We start from the raw sequence: 20818 nt of genomic DNA on the forward strand, positions 1-20818 counted from the left end.
CATTTAAATTAATTCAGCCGATGGTCTCTGTGACCAGATATTAGCTGTGACCTGCAGTGGTAGAGCAATATTTTGTGCCTTTTACTAAGTGGTATATGAACAAAGAAAAGAAGTAACAAATGTTTTATCAGCTATTCAGGGGATGATATCCTCACATTTTTACTGCATGTTGAAAACTCACACATACGCCCTTGAAAACTTTTTGTGAAAGTTTTAATTTGTTAATGATAGTTGTCAGAGTCAAACGTTTGGATTTAAGGGAAAGGTAAACCATAGGACTTTTTCCTGTGGTCAAACACATCTTCTCTTTTCAGATGGAGCGTAAAGAGCGTAAGAGCCCTGCCTCTGACACACTTTATGAGGTGGTGAGTTTGGAAAGTGAAACCGAGAGAGAAAAAAGGAAGACCACAGCCAGTCCCAGTATCCTGCCAACTGGGCCTGGCGGGATGGTCCCTTCCCCACCCGAGGACGATGAAGAGGAAGGTACTTATAATGCTGCCGTACTTTTTCAGCTACTTTTTTGTTATTCACGTTTGTAGTCTAAAAGTAAGTACATTTTATTTATACAGCACATTGAAAATGCTTTACAATTCAAAAATAGCTAAAAGAGGGGTTCCTCAAATTTACATAAAACAACACAGCAACAACCCGTGTTTAAACCAAATGTCCAAAGATTAGGGATGGGTATCGTTTAGGTTTTATCCGATACAGGTGCCAAACCGGTACTTTTGAAACGGTGCCGGTGCTTAAACGGTGCTCGAACCGGTGCTTAAAGAATGGAGAACACACACTTTGTCCAAAAACCTCTCATGTTCAGCTGTTTTTTTTGTAAAAAGATAACAATGTTAGCCTTTTCTGCAGCTATAGGGCATATATGGTATCACTCTTGGCTGGAAGCAGTGCTTAATCAATGGAAAAAACACAAACTTTGTCCAAAAACCTCTCATGTTTAACTGTTTTCCACTTTTTCTTTGGTCATTTTAGCCTTTTTGGCCAGGGTGAAGGGAGTATCTGCCATCAAACAAGAAGACAGCCGCATGTAACTACGACGGTGTTTGCTAGTTCACCTTACATGCATTAATTTAATAACGTAGTTAGCCTACTCAACGTAAATTACACACGAACAACATTAAGCTACTCACGCAGAGAAGAACGGCTGCTGCTGCCATCATCATCCGTCATCATTTCTGGCAGGGCTAGGGGCCAGGACTCTCCTCTTCGGGTTCTTGGGGGATGTTGCTAACTCCGGGTCCGATAACAGGCGCCACACAGGCAGTAGATGTGCTCGGTGTGAGGTCTTGCAGCAAGCTATCAAATACGGTGCATTTCTCTGCTTTAAAAAAAACGCTTTTGACTGCTTCGCCTTGGGCATTTTTAATCTGTAGCTCTGCTCTAAAAGAACGTACGTACCTGGGCCCGCCTACTATCCTTGGGAAGGTAAAATGATTGGCTAGAATCCAAAGTGTATGACATCTCAGGAAAATAAAGCACCGACATGTGCGCTACTTTTCGGTCTGGTTACTACCGTTTATGTCAGAACCGGTGCCATACTGGTACCCATCCCTACCAGAGATTAGCAGTTTCCAAAAGTTTGACAAGAATTTTGTGTCTTCAGCTTAAATTTAAAGACAGCCATAGTTGATTCTTGTCTAAGGTCCTTGGGAGATCATTCCTATTACTAGTCCTATTGTACCAAAACAGCAAAGGAGTGGCCCCTTGAAATAGGCTTTGAGTGATTGCGAAGGAGACATAATTGTAACATTTACCCTTTTAAACAAAGTGCTTTTTGTTTAGAAGCTATACACGTTTTCGTGCAATCTTGAAAAAGCTCATTAACACAACTTAGCACTGGTTCATTTGTTACATTTTGCAATTTATTCTTATTTTGATCTTGATACCAGCTACATGTTACAAAAATATTTTTAAAGTAATATCTTAGTTAAAATACTGCTGCTGCTTTCTTTGGGCCTTGTTTACTGCAATATGCACTTTTGCAAAGTGAAAAATTGTCTATCATGTCAAAATTTGAAATACTTCTTGGCAGTCGTGGACACATTTTCCTCCAGACTAAAGAGGAGAGGGATCTTTTGCCTTGTTATTAGCACACAGTACTAAGGGTAGCCTCTGTTATGGTACCATTAATGTTGAACTGAACGTACAGGTTTGGAGTAACATGTGCTCCCATCTGGTGATAAACTGATCTGCATGCAGTCCAGATCTGTCACACAGTGAAACCTTTTTTGACATCATTACTCAAAGAAAAGTTGAAAAAGGAGGCTCTGAAGTGTTGAGCCACTGAAGTCATACACTTAATAAGAATGGGGAACATTATGCATTGTTCATCAAACTGCCTTTTAAAAGAAGAGATGATGCAACGAGTGGTAAAATGCATGCATCCCCATTTATTTATTTTTTTATTTTTTTATGAACAGTCTTACTGAGATTAAGTTTAAAATGAGCACATCCCATTTCTCAGTTGCTGCATATTAACATCAAAGTAGGGTTTAAACAAATATCCAATTTTTGCTGTTTTTTTTTTTTTTTTATGATTTCATTTGTACATGCAGGAGTAAAGATTAACTGTTGACAGAGTTAAATGTTTAAGAAGGTATGGTCATGGATTGTTGCTTTGAAAAAAATTGATTGCCCCCCGCCCCTCTTCACAGATAATGACGAGCCCTTACTTAGCGGGTCCGGTGATGTTTCAAAGGAGTGTGCAGAGAAGATCCTGGAGACGTGGGGAGATTTGTTATCCAAGTGGTAAGGTGTTTTCCTCTTCGTGCTCCACTTCCGTCGCCATTGAAGTCATTGTACACAGATGCAGTGTAATCCATGTGAAGGAAAGAACAGCAGGTAGCAGTTGTTGATAAGCAGCTTATTAAGATGATTTCCTTCTTCCAGTGTGGAATTAGTTTTTAATCAAAAGCTTGTGATGAGCAGAATAGAAACTGCACGAGCTTTAATTAGCTGTAAATTAACACGCAAACAAGCTCTAATATTCAGCTGTCTTTGTCCCTGTCTGTTGTTGTTTGTTTTTCAGTGCAACGATGAAATATACTTTAAATTGTTACAGTATATACATAGTATGATGATGTTATCTTATTGTACTAGATTTGGCTTTTAAAACACCTTCAGAGAAGGACCCAATGATGATATGATCATTAAAGCGATTAATTCTTTCTTTTTTTTTTTTAATGTTTATCTCTCTTTGCTAATAATAACAATGGCTAAATAAAGAAAGGAATCATAAGACTAGCAAGTCATAACACTAGGCTTTCTTTGTGTGCTTCTGTGATTTTGTGTGTGTATGTATTGTGGCATTGTTGAATGGAGCACAGAGAAGCAAATCACAGAAAGCCCTTTACAATCTTATGCCCGGAGGACCAGGCCTGGCATTACTTACATCACATGCACTCTCACATGCATGCACACACATGTACGCAGTTTCCCATCTTGGTCTCGGTAGAAATGCCACGTATTGCATAACCTGACGCCCGGGACAAATAAACAAAACAAACCCAGAAAAATAGAGGGGGCATGAATTAAGAAAAGGCGGGGGGTGGGGGGTGAGAGAATCATCAGGGATTCAGGGATTTTTCTGTCTGGCGATAGTTAGTGCCAAGGTACCTCCAAGTTTGCCTTCTCCTTTTTTTGTGTGTGTACATGTGCGCGCGTGTCTACCTCTCCTCTGTATCTCTTAACACTAATGGGCTGGCAGATCCCTGAGTTCATTTAAATCTGCGTGCAGGGTATAACACTCTCAGCAGGCTTAAGATTTAAAAGTGAAAGTAAAGAAGGAAAGAAAACATTGAAATTAGTTTTTATGTGTTTTTCTTGCTTTTTCCTGTTGGGCTATTGCTTTTTATTAGCTGTTGTTTTGTTGCTGCTGAAAGTAAGATGGGGATAAAATAAAACACATTAAAAAATAATTTAATAGATAAATAAGTTGTCATGCGTTTGCTGTACAAAAGGTCATATGTTGCATTCTGAAAGAGTGATTGTTGAGTCCTTGGTCGAGTGTATTGATTGATTAGGTGAGGTGTGATTGCATATAAATCATTTTTCTTGTGGTATCAAGCCCCACTTGTCATCATGGTCTTGGCTCTGCCAGTCATCAATAGGGATGATAATGGCTCATTAAAAACATTATAATTAAATAAACATCATTTTATTTTAGTATATATTTGGTAAACTGATCTTTTCTTTCCCCATTGTAGGCACATGAACTTATCAGTGCGTCCCAGACAGCTGCCAGCTTTGGTGCGGAGCGGCATTCCTGAGGCACTCCGTGGGGAGGTTTGGCAGCTCCTGGCAGGCTGTCATAACAATGACCACCTGGTAGAAGAGTACCGCACACTCATTACAAAGGTAAGGCCTCGCAAATCTATTACTGATGAGTAGAAAACACTTTCAATTCAGGTTGTTCAGTGATTAGAAAAGCAGTCCTTAAACACAGTCACTCAGTCTGAAGCACCTGTATTATTTTGGCTCATCAGTGAGCTATCCCCTCTGAGGATTTCTTATACAGTTACTGAGATAGACTGTTAACTTTTAACAGTTTTGTCCTTTCATTGGTGTCACTTTAGATTTCATAGTGCAATACAAGAGATTATATCTTCAGATCGGAAACATTTAGTTCATAGATGTTATGTGTTTTTTTTTGGTTTTGGTTTGTACTTCCAGACAATATGTGTTACTGTTTTCTTCTTTTTTGCTTCAGTCCTGGTTAAATTTTAGCAACTCAAAGTACACCCCAGAGGCCAGCAGTGGCCTTGTGTCATAAGTTTTTCTCTCATGTGCTTCAAACTTGTGATAATAACCACTGTTGCCATGTAGATCACACAAGATGATAACACTCTGTGTTATGTGTGTGTACACACCTATCTTTTTCCAGAACAAATTAGTGGTTTGTTAATGGCCCCATTAGATGCCTTCAGTAACAGAGAAGCATAGTGTCTAGAGCCTGTAACTACATATCAGTCATTTTGAAAAGGGAATAATCTTTAAGATATTAGCTGTGTTGTTTTCAAAAATGACTGAAAAGATCAAAAACATTAAGACGAGGAAAACATGATTACGTTTTGTGCCTATTTAGAGCCAGAAATGTATTATATTAAACCACATAGACTGTTTGATTTGCGAGCTTTTTATTTGAGTTTTTAGGACTTCTGATGATCAGGTACAAGTACTAGTCTGAAAACTAGTGGAAAAAATAGCCATTGTCCAAACAAAACTTTGAAAGTCCTTAAAAAAGCCTTGAGAACTTGTGCTCAACACCACCTTCAAAGAAAATTAGAAGAAAGTCTGGCTCCTTGAAAGCAAAATATAAAGAAATGAGGGGTTCAGCAAGAAATAACAAAAGGTTTGTACCAAAAAATTGCATTTGAACTTGGAAGTCAGTATTTCAGAGTTTCCAGATGGAATTCTTAACTAGAAAGCCCCCTCAAGTTTGACTTCCAACTTGAATAGTCAGAGCAGTCCCACCAGTCCTGACTTAGCAATGCTTAACAATCCAATATGGCGGCTGCTCATGTAAACGGTAGTAAAACTGTAAAACTTGTAGTCTGTGCTGCCTTTGTTGTCTATCTGTCGCTGGCTAAATAAACCACACACAGAGCATTGAGCAGGCTCTGTCTGTCAGCATGCTGCAGTGGTGCAAAAAATAAGCACTGTGCTCTATTGCTAGTCATGCATGAATGTCTCTAACTTGATAAGGAGCAAAAGAAATCCAATTTTCTCCTTGCTTTTATCGACTTTACTGCTGGAATATGCTCAACTTGGGAGTGATATCACTCCCACCTCTGACTTCTGAGGTACTGAGGAACACAGGAATACTGGAAAGCAGATGCACCCCAGGAGAAGGGGGTGGGGGGTACTCCTAGAACCTATTAGCTGGGTGGGGGTGGCATTTTTAAGTGGCCTTATTTGTACATGGCTACCCTTCTTGTGCACTGAGAGCAGTGCATTAGCTTATGTAATTTTATTTATTATTTTTTGACCACAACTCTGTCTGCTGTTCTTATATAAAGGCAAGGACCTGCAGGGCAGCAAACTTGGTCTCAGGTGGTGCCCTTCCCTGCCTTCCTCCTTTCCCCTCTGACCTTCTTTTTTGTCACCCACCTTTTCCCTTTCTATTATCTCTAGTGTTGCCTGTAAGCATTTTCTGTGTTCCTGCACTTGCTAGGTATATAGTTGGAAAAGAGTGCCTGCTCAAAAAGAGCTCTTGCAAAATAATGCATTAGCCATGCTGTATTTCCGTTAAAATGAATGGCATGAGTGGAATCTGAGCAACGGATCCTTGTGCCAACATATTGATAGCTTTTGGACTGGATGTTGGGTGGGAATTCATTACACAAGCAGGACAGAATTCCAGGATTGTGCTGGAGCCCACTGAAAGGGAGGGAAATACATGCAGAGGATTTATATTTTATTTAGACTTGTTAAAACTCAGTGAATTAGACAAGAACAGTTTAAGAATGGAAAGATTATAGATAGCTTAAAAAAGAAAATACATTGTTATTAATATAATATAAAAAATATGCAGGTTTTGAAATGTGCTGCACAATGGGACTTTAAATATAGTAAATAAAAATTAGGAAGGACTTATTGTTCCCATTGTGTTAATTTTCTTATTCTCTCATGTACTGCTGAGGCTCATTCATTCTTTGCCATTTTTTGGCACATGATTTGACATTTACACATACCATGTGTAAATGTGTGTTCAGTTTTCAGCCTATGTTTATGTGTATCTCTTTATGCTTTTTTGCGCTTTTTTCACATCATGTCCTTGCTGGTTCCATCTTTTCTTCTCTAACCCTATCTGTACTTGGTGTTCAACCACGTTAACTGAAAGCGGGGTATTGACGGAAGCAGAAATTATAGTTAGAAATTTACCCTGTTACTTTCACAGTGAGGTCCAATGAATTTCCTCCATATGAGGGTTGGTTAGCACTCCACAAGGGCCCAATAAACTCATCATATTTTGCATTAGTTCCATAAATTATAGTGAGTAGAATCCAATCACTGATGGAGTTAACTACGTTTGGAAAACAAATAATTGGGTTTAGCAGCACTCAGGTTCACTGGCAGATGATTTTAATCAGGAGGATGTTACGAAAGGCAACGTGACGTATACTGGCAGACAGCGAGTTGTTGTTACAGCGCGTCGCAGAAACAGTGTCACCGTATCATAGCGTGACATGTTTTTATTGTATTTTTCATTTCATATAGTAAGTAAAAGACCTTACGGTAAATAATCTATTTCAGTTTAATAGTGAAATAGTGTTTTTAGCATTTTTTTCATAGACTGTATTTATCTTGATAACAGTAACGTGGACATCAGATCACAACAATGGATAACATAAGTTATAAGTATTTGTTTATTTTAGATTGCAAGAAACTATTTTATATTGCAACAATAAATTGGAATGCAGCACAAGCAGATACGTTGACTAAATGGGTTATAAGTAGCAGTTTATTATGTTGTTGTGAATGGAATTTGGAGGAAAGGTCGTAAAGAGAAATAGGCATAACTTTGCTTGCGTTAGCATTTTTAGCCGTGTACATGTGCCAACAAAGTGGCTGCCCAGCATATATGACTGGTGCATGCATGGTTCATAATGGTGTTACTGGATTGTATTTAAGCATGTTTCAGTCTCATTTGCCTAGGCTAGGTGGGCAAAATAGTTGAAAGTTTGCTCCAAGCAAAAGGGCACACTTTGTGTGACACAATTATGTGTGCAGTGTAGACTCAAAGTGATCCTCAGACCTGCCGCACCAGCCTCCTGTGGGGAGCCAAGCAATCACTTCTAACTACCTGTCTGCCTGAATGTGTCTGCTTGACCCACATAATGACCTGTCTCCCTGCCTCTTTGTCTTTGTGTCTTTATAATTATTTGTATTTATTTACACCTGACTCTGACACTCTCTGGCTTCTACCTGCGCCCATTTGTGTTCATGTCAAGTCGTGCATCTCATTGCTTTTCTTTGTCTGGGTGCTCGTTTGTGATTTATCACACTGTCATCATGCCTTTTTCTCTTTCCTCTCCTGCTGTCTTGTCATCCTAGCATATCTTTCTCCTTTTTTCTGTGTGACTGTATACACATCCGTCCCATAGGTTTATGCTGTTTAGACTTCTTGAAGGCAGAAACTGAAATACTTACATAGCCAATCCCAGAAGGTTAAGAAAGTCAGATTAAAGCATTTCAGTGCTGTTCTGGTTTTTGTTGAATCTATTTTTGTTTTTGCACTAATGTGTAGATATACTTCTCTTGCCTTGTGCTTTTATCAGTTAGCTCTTTTCCCTTTGGACACCTTTTGGTTAGATAGTTAGATAATCTCTGTAAACAGATTTTGCATATGAATATGTGTCACAGCTCACAATGTTTGGTACCAGAAACTTTTTGTCTCTAGTCAGTTTGTATTCCTAGTGCTGTTGGCCAGTCATGTTTGAGCAGGCTTTGGCTGCGTGTAGGTGAAGATTCTGTGCAGAGATTACAAAAAGCTGGGCATCTGCTGAAATGAAATCTTGAAACCCTTAGCTTGTCGATTTAGATTTTATTTGTTTTTTCTGTTTAATGTATCTGGATTCCTGAACAATGACTAGTGGACAAAAATGAAAATCTTGGCCTTGAAATCTACTGGCTACACAAGTGCTTACCAGCAGAGACTATGACAGTGGTGGGGTTTCTGTTCCTAAGCACTAGCATGATTACCTGTTAATTTCACAATTAACTCGAGCTTCCTACAGCAATACTGGGTTTTGTCTGGTATGGAATGGCTCATGGCAAGATGAGCAAGAAGAAAGAAAAAAAAACGATGAAGTAGTTAAGCCTAACAAACTTGGGTGCTAACAGTGTAGCTCAGTGAGTTAACAACTACATCAAAAACGTAGAATAGAGCCCAGGGGTCGATAAAAGTGGAGAAATTGGAATCATACTCAAAGCAGTTCATGGTAAGTCTGAGTTTCTTTGTAACCTGGAGAGGCAGGGCAGCAGAGATGAGAAGGATGATAAGGGACTGCTCTGAATGGGTGTCACAAGGAAAGCTTTACAGCAAAAACGTCTGGACTGGGAGCCAAGTGAACGACCTGAGGCTGGAAAACTTGTTTTTTTGGTTTTGGTTTTTGTTTTTTTTGTTTTTTTGGATGAATGGCTGCTGGAGGTGCTTAATGTTGACAGCCAAATTGATCTGGACAGACTGCACTGTTTTTTAGATTTAATGCGAACCCCGTTGGTTTTAAAAATCTACCATTGAGAATAGTGAAATGCACTTACTGGACCCCCACAAACACCTGCTGAAATGATGACGACAAAGAACAGATTAAAGATGGATTTTATATTGAGTTTGGATTGCTGATTGTTGTGTGGTCTCTATTTGTTTCAGTTGTTTTTTTCCTTCATCATGATTTATAAGTGGGAAAATTCCTATATGAAGGAAAAACCCTGCAATACAAACAAATACAAATGATTACGAGATCATCTAAGCAAAGTATACTATCAGTAATGTGTTCGTTATCGTTTTTATCATTGTTGATTGTTGTTGTTGTCCATTTTTTCCTTCCCTGGCCTTAGGTATCAGACTGTACTGCAGTTTTTGGGTGTTTTATTGTTGTCAGGTGTGTGTCAGCTGCTGAACACCTGACCTTGAGCGGATGCTAAGCAGGGAAGCATCATATGGACGGCTAACAGGGCTAACATGTGCAGAGCTTGCAGACCACGGGACAGCACACTGTACTCACATTTTAGCTCTTAGCTTCTTGCTGCTTTGCGTATCTTTCTCCTCCAGCTCTTCCTCCTCTCTCTCTTTATTAAGCTTTGTTTTTCTTTTGACTTCCATCCTCATTTTTCCTCCCCTTGCACTCCTCCTTCCAGCCCCTTAGTCCTACTGTCGTCTATTTTTAGCTCCTCGTGTGTTGAGCAGAAGAGGTGCGTGAAAGCATGGGAGTGTGTCTGGATTGCGGGGGAGAAAGGTGCAGGCTGGTGTGCGTGTGTGTGACTGTGTGGGTATGTTTGGGTCTCCATCACGCTACACCAAATTGCCCACCACGAGGCACACTCTGCAGTCTTCAGACAGTCATTAGGAGTAGGATGTTGACAGTGCTGGGCTAGATATGACAGTAATTACTACCTAATGAAGCTGCTAAATTTAGTGCTCTATATTGAGTAATTCAATTTAATCCTCACATTATGTGGTTTAAAATAACTCGCTGCTCATGTATACAGAATCAGGACACAAACAAGTTCACTGACAAAGTTTTACTAAAAGTGCAAACATTCAGAAATATGAAAGGTGTTAAAACAACCTGAGAATGTCATGAGAAATTAAGTTGGTGCCATGTAGCAGTGTAGATGTTTAGTACTTCCTTCGCTTCCTCCCTGCCTTAATAGCCACAGATAATGATTGACTCTTGAAATTAAACAATCATAGTATAGCCAATCATCCTTATGCAGATCACAAACATGATGATCTTACCTCTGTTCATAAACTGATAAGTTGCATTGATGACATAAACTGTTGGATGTCTTGAAACTTTTTAGAGCTGAATAGAGTCTCTGAAACCGTGACAGTATTTTAGACAGTGATCTCAATTTAGATCTCATTATTTTAGATTATTTTATTGTTGTATTATTTGTATTTGAAGGATTATCCAAATTATCAGTAGGACAATTCACTCAGAATGCATCAGCCCAGTGTCCTTACAGTTACATGGAAATTTGAACATATTACTCCTGTACTGAAGTCACTGCACAGATTCCCAGTTTGTTACAGAATTACCCTTAAAATCTTTGACTTGCTCAGTGTCTGTAACCCAGTCAGATCTCTCAGGTCATCAGGTGCAGAACTTGTAACTGTCCCCAGAATTAGATCTAAGTGTGCTGATGGTGCTTTAAGTTCCCGTGGACCTGTTCATTGGAACAAGCTGCCTGCTGACCTGTTATCATTATAAACCTACACAGATGTTTTAATCTTCTGCGTTCAGTGCATTGAATTGAAGTATAATGAAATGTGCTCTATAAAAAATGCCATTGCCATTATATACGTCACATAAATACTTAAAGGAACATGTTGTTTTGCCAACATAGCAATATTGTAAAGGTGTTATTTTTATATAAATTGTATGACATTTTAACATTACACTGTCATTGTCCTGTTTTAGTGCACGTGCCTTAAGAATTCAGTTATTTAGTGCAAATGAACATCATTGTTAAACAAAACGGTAAAATTTGAATTTCAATGTACTGATAAGCCCCCTTTTTCTTGTTTTTGAGACAGTAAAACTTGGACATCAAATCTGAAGCAACCTTCTTACGTAGGATTCCCTTTTTAATCAGAATGATTGTAGTCAGAAATAAAAGTAATAATATAATGTTAAGCTTACTGATAACACTCAGTCTTAATTATTTCTAACAATCATCAGAAGCAGAATAATTTAGCTATGAAAGTCAGTATTTTAGAATGATTAGATTTGACCGATGACCTTTGATTTCAGCATGTTATCAGGAGTGTCTTGTGAGCCCTCTGCTTCCTGTGGAAAAGTTTCTGAGCTTTGGTTGACTTGGAGGTACATTGGGGATCATTGCGGTCCCCACTTGTTAAAACCAGTGCTAATTCTAATTCCCATTTGACTGTTATTCCATTTTTAATGTCCACATGATGTTGCCAGTTGTGTCTCTTGGAACTCAAAATTTCTTTAGAAACCTCTTAATAATGACTTATTGTTAGTTTGGTGTAAGGAAATAATTACGTGTCTTTTATAGCCACGTTTGCGTCTTGGCTGTAAAGGCAGAAACTGCATCTGTATGGCAGCTGAAGCTTATTTTGAAGCTTAGTTGTTACAGAGTTCACAAAAGTTTAAAACTAAAATTTGTTTTTTGTTTGTTTGCTTTGTCTTTGCAACCACTTTGGTAGTCTTGTGTTGAATTATGTGATTTTTGGGAGAAGGTGATTTATTTGTGTTGTGCATTAATATTATATTATTGTGTATAATGCAGATATAAACATTTGATGAGAGACAATAACATTTGAGTTTGGCCTTCTTTTCTGAATTTGAGTTGTCCCCTGTTGAGTAGTAGTAATAATGATAATGATAAAAACAGTAATGATAATTAAGAACTAATAATAATTAAGAAAGCTATGATTATAGCCTTTTCTTTATACATGCAGATTTTAAACCCATATATTTAACACCTGGTTTAACTTGTGTACAGGGTTGTGCATCTATTGGCCTATTGAAATCTAAAGCTATGGTGGGGCTGTTGGTTCTTTATTTGTTTTTTCCCTGTGTGGATTGCTCCAAGATTAATAATAGAAATATTTCCTGTAAGCTGTACTAAAACATGTGGTTATTGTTTTCAGCAGCGCTTTACTTACAAATGCTGTGTACTGGGGTCTAGAAAGAGACTGGGCAGATTCTTGCTGCCTGATTGCCTGTGTTTGTGGGGGGATGAGAGATTTTAAAAGTCAAATTCACAAGTTCTGTGTTACAATGAATGTTTCTAATTTTAGCAGTGTGAAACATCATGTTTAAGTCTTGGGGTGATTATGAGAAACACTGGCACCAAGGGGGAAAAAAAGAACGGGGAGGAGTGGTAGGGTGGTGGAAGGAGGGCAGCCTCGTGTCTTTGCAGTTGATCATTGGTTGGAACCACTGGGAAGGGGGTGGTGCCTCAGTGCCACTGTTTCTGTAGAGAGAGGCAGAGAGAGCGAGGAGTGTGAGAAAGAGACAGCAAAGGAGAATAAATGAACACTGGGGGTTCTCCCAGCATCGGTATGCCTGCCTGCCTGCCTGCCTGATTTCCACTACAGACAAAGGTGATGCCCTTCCCAGCTGAGGTGGGCGTGCGTGCATTTTGAATACCGGTCACCTCGCACACCTTCTTCAACCTCACAGCTCAAGGCATTCTGCTGTGATCTTTCTGCGAAGGACTAGACAGAAACTGAGGCAAGAGCAAGCAGAGAGGCGGAAACGGCAGCAAGAAATCAGAGCTGGAGGATAAGAAACGGGGGGGAAGAGGAAAGACAAGCAAGTTAATGGACTGAATAAAAATGATGCTTAATCTTTCATGTAAATTATGTATGCAGCACATTAAACAATAATGTCTCCTCACTGGAAGCTGTGTCTGTGACTCTGTGGACTGTAGACAGAAAAGAGAGAGATTCAGTCTGGGATTTCTGCAGCTGCAGCAGATGTTGATGACATCTCAGACTATATAGGGAAGGGAGGCATTTCAAGCAAGTCGGACTGGAATTCCGTCGGACTGGAAAAGTCAAATTTTTGTCTCTTTGCTCTTCTTTGTGCCTTCAACTGGGAATTTTGCAGTACCGAAACAGGAAAAAGAAAAGGACCCGTATTGCATCATTTGGAAACCTTAACAGCCTGCTCTAAAGACAATTCCTGGGGACTTTCTCACCTTTTTATGGTCTTTCAGTCTTTCATTCATTTGAAATGATAAACGCCAGCAGTCTCATTATGGAGCACTGCATTTGGACTGAAACCATACAGCTTCTCTGAGCTCTACCCAGCGACCGGGCAAAGTAGTGGCTTCTAGGATTTACTGTATCCTTGAAGAGCCCTTCGGACAGATATTTCTGCCCAAGATGATGAATTCCTCGCTGGATCCACTGAACCAGAGCTCTGCTGACTTCTCAAACTCATCTGCTCCCTTTTGCTTACTTGAGATAGGCTATTCCCAGATTTTCACGACCTGCCTCCTTGAAGTTTCGATCATACTTCTCCTGACTGTTCTCATTATTTCTGGTAACCTAGTGGTGATTTTTGTGTTTCACTGTGCCCCTCTGCTCAGCCAGCACACCACCAGTGCTTTCATCCAGACTATGGCATATGCCGATCTGCTGGTGGGAGTCAGCTGCCTTTTCCCCTCCCTGTCCCTACTCCATCATCTTCAGAGCTTCGATCCCAAACTCACCTGTCAGGTGTTCGGGTACATGGTATCTGTTTTAAAGTCAGTTTCAATGGTGTCGTTAGCATGCGTGAGTGTAGACCGCTACATCGCCATCACACGGCCTCTGACTTATGCATCCCTAGTGACACCTTGTCGAGTGCGCTGCTGTATTGTGTTGATATGGCTTTACTCTGCTCTGGTGTTTCTCCCATCTTTTCTTGGATGGGGGAAACCTGGTTATCATGGCGATGTTGTGGAGTGGTGCGCAGTGGAATGGAGGACAAGTCGGGCTTTCACAACCTTCATTGTTACGCTGCTCTACGCTCCAGCTGCTCTAACTGTCTGTTTCACCTACGCAAACATCTTCAAGATCTGCCGACAGCACACCCGGGAGATCAGCGAGCGCCATGCACGTTATGGACCTCAGCAACTGCAGGGCCCAAGAATCGCAGTTGGCTCTGTGGTCAAGGACAACAGTACAGTAGAGCAAGGACAGTTACCCCACTTGTCCCAACCCCAGTATCAGCAGTCCACATCAGCATACCCAGACAGACGTTATGCTATGGTGTTGTTTCGCATTACTAGTGTGTTTTATATCCTTTGGTTGCCCTATATCCTCTACTTTCTGTTGGAGAGTGGAGGGATCTACCACCACCCTGCAGCATCATTCCTTACCACATGGCTGGCTATTAGTAACAGCTTCTGTAACTGCCTCATTTACAGCCTCTCCAACTCTGCCTTCAGGAAGGGCCTCAAACGTCTCTGCTCTTTCTGTTTGCAGCGCAGCGGCAGCAACTATGGGGTTAGGAACACCAAAAAGGCTTTTTTTGGTTCTGCTGAAAAGGGGTGGGGATATGGTCACGGGGAGATGAGAACTGGTACAACATGTCACGTGTAGGGTAAACACTTTTGCCAAATTGGCATTTGGACACGTAAGAAACGGCTGAAGTGATGGCTGTTAAAATGCTGCTAAAATGTGCTGTAAAGAGATGGAACAAGGCGTTGAATAGCCTATGCCGTTTCTGTTGCATTTGGAAGTTAGACAGGCATCCTCTCTGCACAAGCCACAGCTGGCAAGTAGAATAAGTCGAGAGTAAATCTATGAAAATAAAAAAAAAAGTGGCTCTTCATGATGTTTTAAAATGGTCAAGGACAGGCATGATAGGTGGAGGGGGGTTGAAATAAGGAAAAAAAAAGTATATGAGAGCCGTAGACGTAAAGTAACTTGAGGATGAACAAAATGTTTATCTACCAGTGTTGCTTTTTTAAGTGAATCCTTAAATTGTTATAACAAAAACCCTTACGGAAACTGTGTTGAAAAACTAAATGTGCCGTTTCTGAAATAAAGTGATTTCACTTCATTTGCCAGATCATCGTCACGTAAGTAATACTGAATGAAGCGCAGGATAGATGAATGCAAACAGAACAAGTGACTTCTGTGATTAAGGATCGATGTACTGAAGCTAACTGATAATAGCCAGCTCGTTAATTATGGTTTTCAGTCCTCATACCATAAATCAGTGTTAAATATTAAAAATGATGCAACTTTTTTCTTTAAATATTTGTTGTCTCTTGTCGCTGAAGGAGTAGGTAGGTGTAGACCCACCTAGATTTACCGACTTTGAATTTTAGATTAACCTATTTATTGATGTTGCTCACAAATGTCTTTAAATGATTTGTGATTTGATCCATTTTCTTTGTAATATAGTATGGTAACCAGCTTTGGCATATGACTGTTAACCTGAAAAATGCAGATGTAATGATTAGTGAATATCTCTTTCAAGTAATATGTCATTGCACCTTTGTTATGATTATGTAGCAAATGTGATTTTGTGTTTCTGGGGCACTGAAAGGCCGAGGAAGGATGTATTATTGCACTTATTTTATATTGATTATTGGTACATCTTTGGGCTAATTTTATTTATTTTTTAAGAGATTTTTCTTGTTGGTTAGAGGAAAAACAAAGAAGCAAAGAAAAAAAAACCACAACTATATTTTCAACCACAAAAGCCTAAACTTATTAACTTTTTCTAAGGAACTGAACATTTTCTTTGGGCTGTTCCTAATGACTATTGTTCTTTAAAGATTTTTATGATTGCGAGACCGTCTGACTGAAATGCCAGAAGTACTTGACCAGTCAAAATTTTTCAGTGCTCCAAGCCTCACCCACAGTTACTGCCCAAGAGCATTTACATTAACATTCATATGAATAACCATTCAACTGTGAGCCTTACCCCTTATCTTTTGGATTGGTAGGAGAAACAATCCTATGACATCCTGAGTCAGATATTTGTAATAATCTCAAATGATTCCTTTTTTTTTTTTTTTTTTTAGTACAATCTTAGATGTTTGCTGTGTTGTGACTGCATTACTGTGCCTGCATTTGGGATCTAGTACACGTGTACGCAAACGAACAGGGATCACATGCAATCAGAACAGACAAATAGCCCATTCACTCTGCCAGCAGGCTTACCTCTGTGCGGCAACAAGAAGAGGGACTGGTTGTGTGCATACCGTCCTAAGCTCTAAATTTGCGATGAGCTATGGAGTCTTCTTTTATGCGTTTGGTTAGCTAGAGAAATTCGAGCTTTATACATTTTATTTAAACTACCAAAGAGAGTTCAGTAGGTATTCGTGGATATTTTTCCACTTTTCTCGAGTGTATAAAAGATCAATGCTAGTGGATTTTACTCAAAGTTTGCGGTGGGTCGGCGATGCCTTGTGTGCATGAATATGACTGTTTCTCAGACTACTGAGATATATCGTTGCCTTGATAGAAACACGATTTTAAACTGTTGGGAAATGATTTCCTCTAACAGCTAGAGAGGGCTCTGTTTATTAACACTTGGCTGTTTTTGGAAGGCACAAACTGTCAATTGTACGCACGTACAGAAATGAAAATGTCAGGTCCACATTCACTGTGGAGTAACCTGAACCACACGAGTTGTGAAATATATTTGTAAATTATACTTATATTTCACAAGTTCACTTTTGTCATTGTTTATCTGTTCTGTACAATCAAAATTAACCAGGAGTGAAAACATGACTGAGAACAATTTTAAATTTTTTTAAATTTTATTTATTTTTTTCTTTTGCATTTATTCATTCATGTGTGCTTGTTGTGTATGAGAGTATACAGATATGTCAGGATGCGACCATTGGCTGAATTTGGACTGTTTAAGATTTTCCAGCAAGGGTGCTACTGAAGCTTTCCCCCTTGCTCATTTCTTTATTAGCTGCACTTCCCTCAAGTGTTTCCCCTCTGTGTTTCGTGAGTGTATGTGAGTATGAAGTATTGTGGTGGTAGATAGATTCACATGCTGTCTTTAAATACTGTAATCTGCATAGCAATGCCAAATATTGTAATCTTTCCTGTTTTTGTTTCACTCTCTAAACAAGTGTACAATATTGCCGTACTGAATGTTTGATTGTTAAACTATACAAATTTCTTTTCTACTCACTTTTTTCCTTTTGTTCTTGTAAAGTGATAAATGTTGCGCAATCTAGGTAGGATTAGCAGCATGCTTACTGATTAAAAAGACTGAAGTTTGTTTTTAGATATTTCTGTTGAAATTTTCTGCTGTAAACACAATTTGTAAAGACTGATGGCTTTTAAAGTTGGCTAATTTAAAACTATAAAACTTAAAGGTACAGTTTCGTAAATTTTAGCGTGTAATGGTGACACGTCATTGATCTTGCGTACACATTCAGTCTGTCTTGTGGGAAAATAATCACTTCCATGTTCTCAAGGACATGACACTGGTGACTATGAGGAACAACTATGGCACGCTGGGTAAGATTTTAAAGAACAAGAGGAAATGTGGCCACTACAGCTGGTTTAGGAAGTCATTTGTAGCTTAAATGCAGCATTCTTCTGTGAGAGAGAGGAAAAGAATTGTTGGTGGGCACAATAGTAAATGAGCACATAGTTCACCTGCAACAGACTGATTAGTAAACTCAGAAAGGTCATGAAAATGTATTCAGTAGATGCAAAGAAAGAAAACTAAAATGACTCTGAACATCCAGAAGCTTATATCCTTTTCTTTGGCTGTAATCAAAGCGCATTTGAATAAATTTAAATGTCTTTATGAGCATACAGCGTCTTTGTCTTTTGTCCTAATGAAGTCACATACTTTAATGGATAAAAGTGTCATTTATTGGATTTTTTTCACTTGGATAAACGAATCGTTCGTCATGGAAAAGGTTAATGATAAAGTGATTTGTCCAATTCCCGTCACAGGTACGATTCCGCTATGACTGAAAAGGCAAAGATAGCGTTAGTACATTGGTCTTTCTATAGTTAGTGAGGAGTACAACTACCTGTTAAAATGGTGGTGAAGACATATTGTTGATTTGTTTTAGGGCCTCTCTAAACCGCAATTTACCAATCTTAGAAGTCTTTGTGTCGCCTTGAGACTGGCTTTGTATTTTTAGTTTAAAAATTATTTTTTACCCTTGATTTGGCCCTGCACGTGTCATCTACATTGCCCTCTTGTAGTCTGATAGTGTAATCAGCAAATTAGGGCTGACCCACATTCAAAACTGTGTTTTTTTTCTTGTAAATTACTCGTCTGTTATCATCATTGTTATGGAGGGTTTTCTTTCCCCGGAAAATTATCAAGATCATTTTATCGTCCTGCTTTAGTCAAAACAGGCAGTGTCATTAAAGGCTGACTTATGATGCAGCTGTTTTAAGAAACTGATTATTTTAAATACACAAGAGGAACCTGAGCACTGTAAGTGAGGTGTATTCTGGAAAGCTTCCAAAGTTTTACTCTTGCCCACATTGAACACTGAATAATGCATGTAATGAACAGTCGGAACTATGTAAGTTTCAGATTGAGAAAATAGAGCCACTCCATTTTTAAAATAATGCTAAAATGCAAAATATTTTATTTGCCAAAGGTGTTGAATTTCTGATGAGGTTTGCGTGAGATGTTAGCTTTTGTGAATCATGAATGTGGGGATAATTTAAAAAAAAATTTTTGCTGTTGGTGGACGTGAGATTCTTCTGATTTACTCAATGCTTTGTGGCCTTGTTTTTGTAGCATTTTTGTGCATTGTGTATCTGTACTAGGCAAATAAATGTGATGTTATTTCAGTCTATTCAACTGAATCTGAACTAAAACAAGGAGAATTGAGGTTAAATTTTGAATTTTGTTGTTGATTTCCCAAGTTTTCACTAGTCAAAATGTCAGATCTCTCGAAAAGCAGCATATTTCTGCCTGCAGCTATTCAGCTGAATTTGAATGCTGCTGAAACTGATGTAAAATATGTGGCAGTTGACATTACTTGTTCTTTTGTCATTTCTATTCTGATGAGATTCATATTTTGTCTGCTCTGCTTTTGCTGAGGCAGTGAAACCAGTGCACAAATGGCACAGAAAGTAGGGCATGAGACAGACTATTAAGATTTAATTATGGCTGATGCTAAGGTGAGGAAACTGCACTATGGGAAGCCTAAGCAAGTGTTATTTACCAGTCATTTTAAAGAAAAGAGAAGGAATCACTGAATTCATATTTACGTTGTTTTTTTACGTTTTTTAAAACAGGACAGTAAAACATTCACCATTTATTCTGCCATTTACATTTAAATCAAGTTAAATAATCTAAATGCAGCACTTTGTATTATTTTGTTCAGGGTGAAAGGTTTATGGCAAGCTTGATAAATATCACCCCATGTTCTCTTGGTGTCTTGGTAGGGTCCTTTAGGAGCAGAGAAAGAATAACAGAGTGACATGTCAGCTATTGTGTTGAGTCAGAGAAAATCGGGGACGTAAACAATAGAGAGCTAGCTATTCAGCCTTCTCACAGAAGCTCTAGTCTAGTGCTTAACTCCAAGCTTTAGATTCATGCACACACACACACATATTTGCACTGTAGCTCAGCCATTTTTGGCTTACCCCCAGTGAAGACATTTTATTGGTGTTCTGTCAGAAAATGTTTTGTTCCTGGACTTTCACTCAGTTTATGGGTGTCAGCAGTACTTGTTACTGATAGTCAAAAGTGCTCTGATGCGTTTTTAATGTTTGTACGGATTTTTAAACAGAAACAGGCTGGTGTGCTCGAGAATAGAGAGAACTACAGAAAAGGCTGTGTCAAGTTAGGCAGATCTGAGACAACCTAAATGCAAATGAATAAATAATTGTGGCAAGTCCTCCGAGAATCTTAGAACAACATATCTGCCGAGTCCACTTTAGAGAAAATGGCTGCTTCAAAGGGGAAGTAATATGATTTTTCTTATATTCTGCAATGCTTTCACAAAAGTTAGCTCAGTAACATGTGCAAGCCCAAGCTTGAGATTACTCTGTAAACTTATTTATAAAATGTCTGTCATTGATAAGGGCATCACAGGCACACAGCTTCAATCAGGGAAAACAAGTTGGCTTAAAGTGAGAGGAAAAGAAGCTAAAATGTGTTTTTTTTAGACAGAGTATGCACCAAGGAGGGGAGCTGTGCAAATGCCCACTGTAAGATAATAGGAATTATTTTAAGTTGGGAATTGTGGAGAGCTCATTTAGTAGAGTCATAGAATATCAATATAGAGCAGTAAATTAGCAAAATAGGCCCTCTTTAATGGGCATAGTGGTCTCAAGTAAAGACTAACTGGTAGCTTGTACTACCGTTTGACATTGGCTATTTACGAGTCTGTCCATATTGGCGTTTATAAATACAAATACAAAAAGCAGCGGAATGAAGGAGAGTCAGGTAGCACATGAACAAGTAAATGAATAACTAAATATATCAAATGTTAGGGAAATTATAGAAAAATATCAGTTGATATATCAGAAGAGCAGATAGTGTTTTTTTTTTTAATCATCAAATATTGGTAATTGGTAGTGATATTGGTTCCATATTAGTCGGGCTCTGACATGAATCAATATAAATTTTTCTGAGATCTTTTTTTTGGTCTT

General features: G+C 38.8%; 2 protein-coding genes across 5 annotated transcripts in view; both read left to right on the top strand.

Moving 5' to 3' along the window:
* The window catches only part of rabgap1 (RAB GTPase activating protein 1), a 75275-nt gene that overhangs the window by 23488 nt on the left and 30969 nt on the right, over nucleotides 1-20818 (top strand). For all 4 annotated transcript variants that reach the window (XM_084934941.1, XM_084934942.1, XM_084934939.1 and 1 more), the window contains 3 exons: nucleotides 315-483; nucleotides 2667-2760; nucleotides 4218-4368. In XM_084934941.1, coding sequence (XP_084791067.1) covers nucleotides 315-483; nucleotides 2667-2760; nucleotides 4218-4368 — 414 coding nt within the window. The remainder of the gene's footprint in view (nucleotides 1-314; nucleotides 484-2666; nucleotides 2761-4217; nucleotides 4369-20818) is intronic.
* On the top strand, nucleotides 6074-17999 carry LOC146383602 (putative G-protein coupled receptor 21). Its single transcript, XM_084934943.1, has one exon. The coding sequence runs from the start codon at nucleotides 13601-13603 to the stop codon at nucleotides 14801-14803; it is 1203 nt and encodes a 400-aa protein (XP_084791069.1). The 5' UTR covers nucleotides 6074-13600; the 3' UTR covers nucleotides 14804-17999.

The sequence above is a fragment of the Perissodus microlepis genome, chromosome 7 (genome assembly GCF_051167445.1).
Source record: "Perissodus microlepis isolate ML-2025 ecotype Zambia chromosome 7, ASM5116744v1, whole genome shotgun sequence".
NCBI lineage: Eukaryota > Metazoa > Chordata > Actinopteri > Cichliformes > Cichlidae > Perissodus > Perissodus microlepis.

Coding starts and splice junctions, on each gene's coding strand:
- LOC146383602 (XM_084934943.1), top strand. CDS start 13,601: ATGATGAATTCCTCGCTGGATCCACTGAACCAGAGCTCTGCTGACTTC.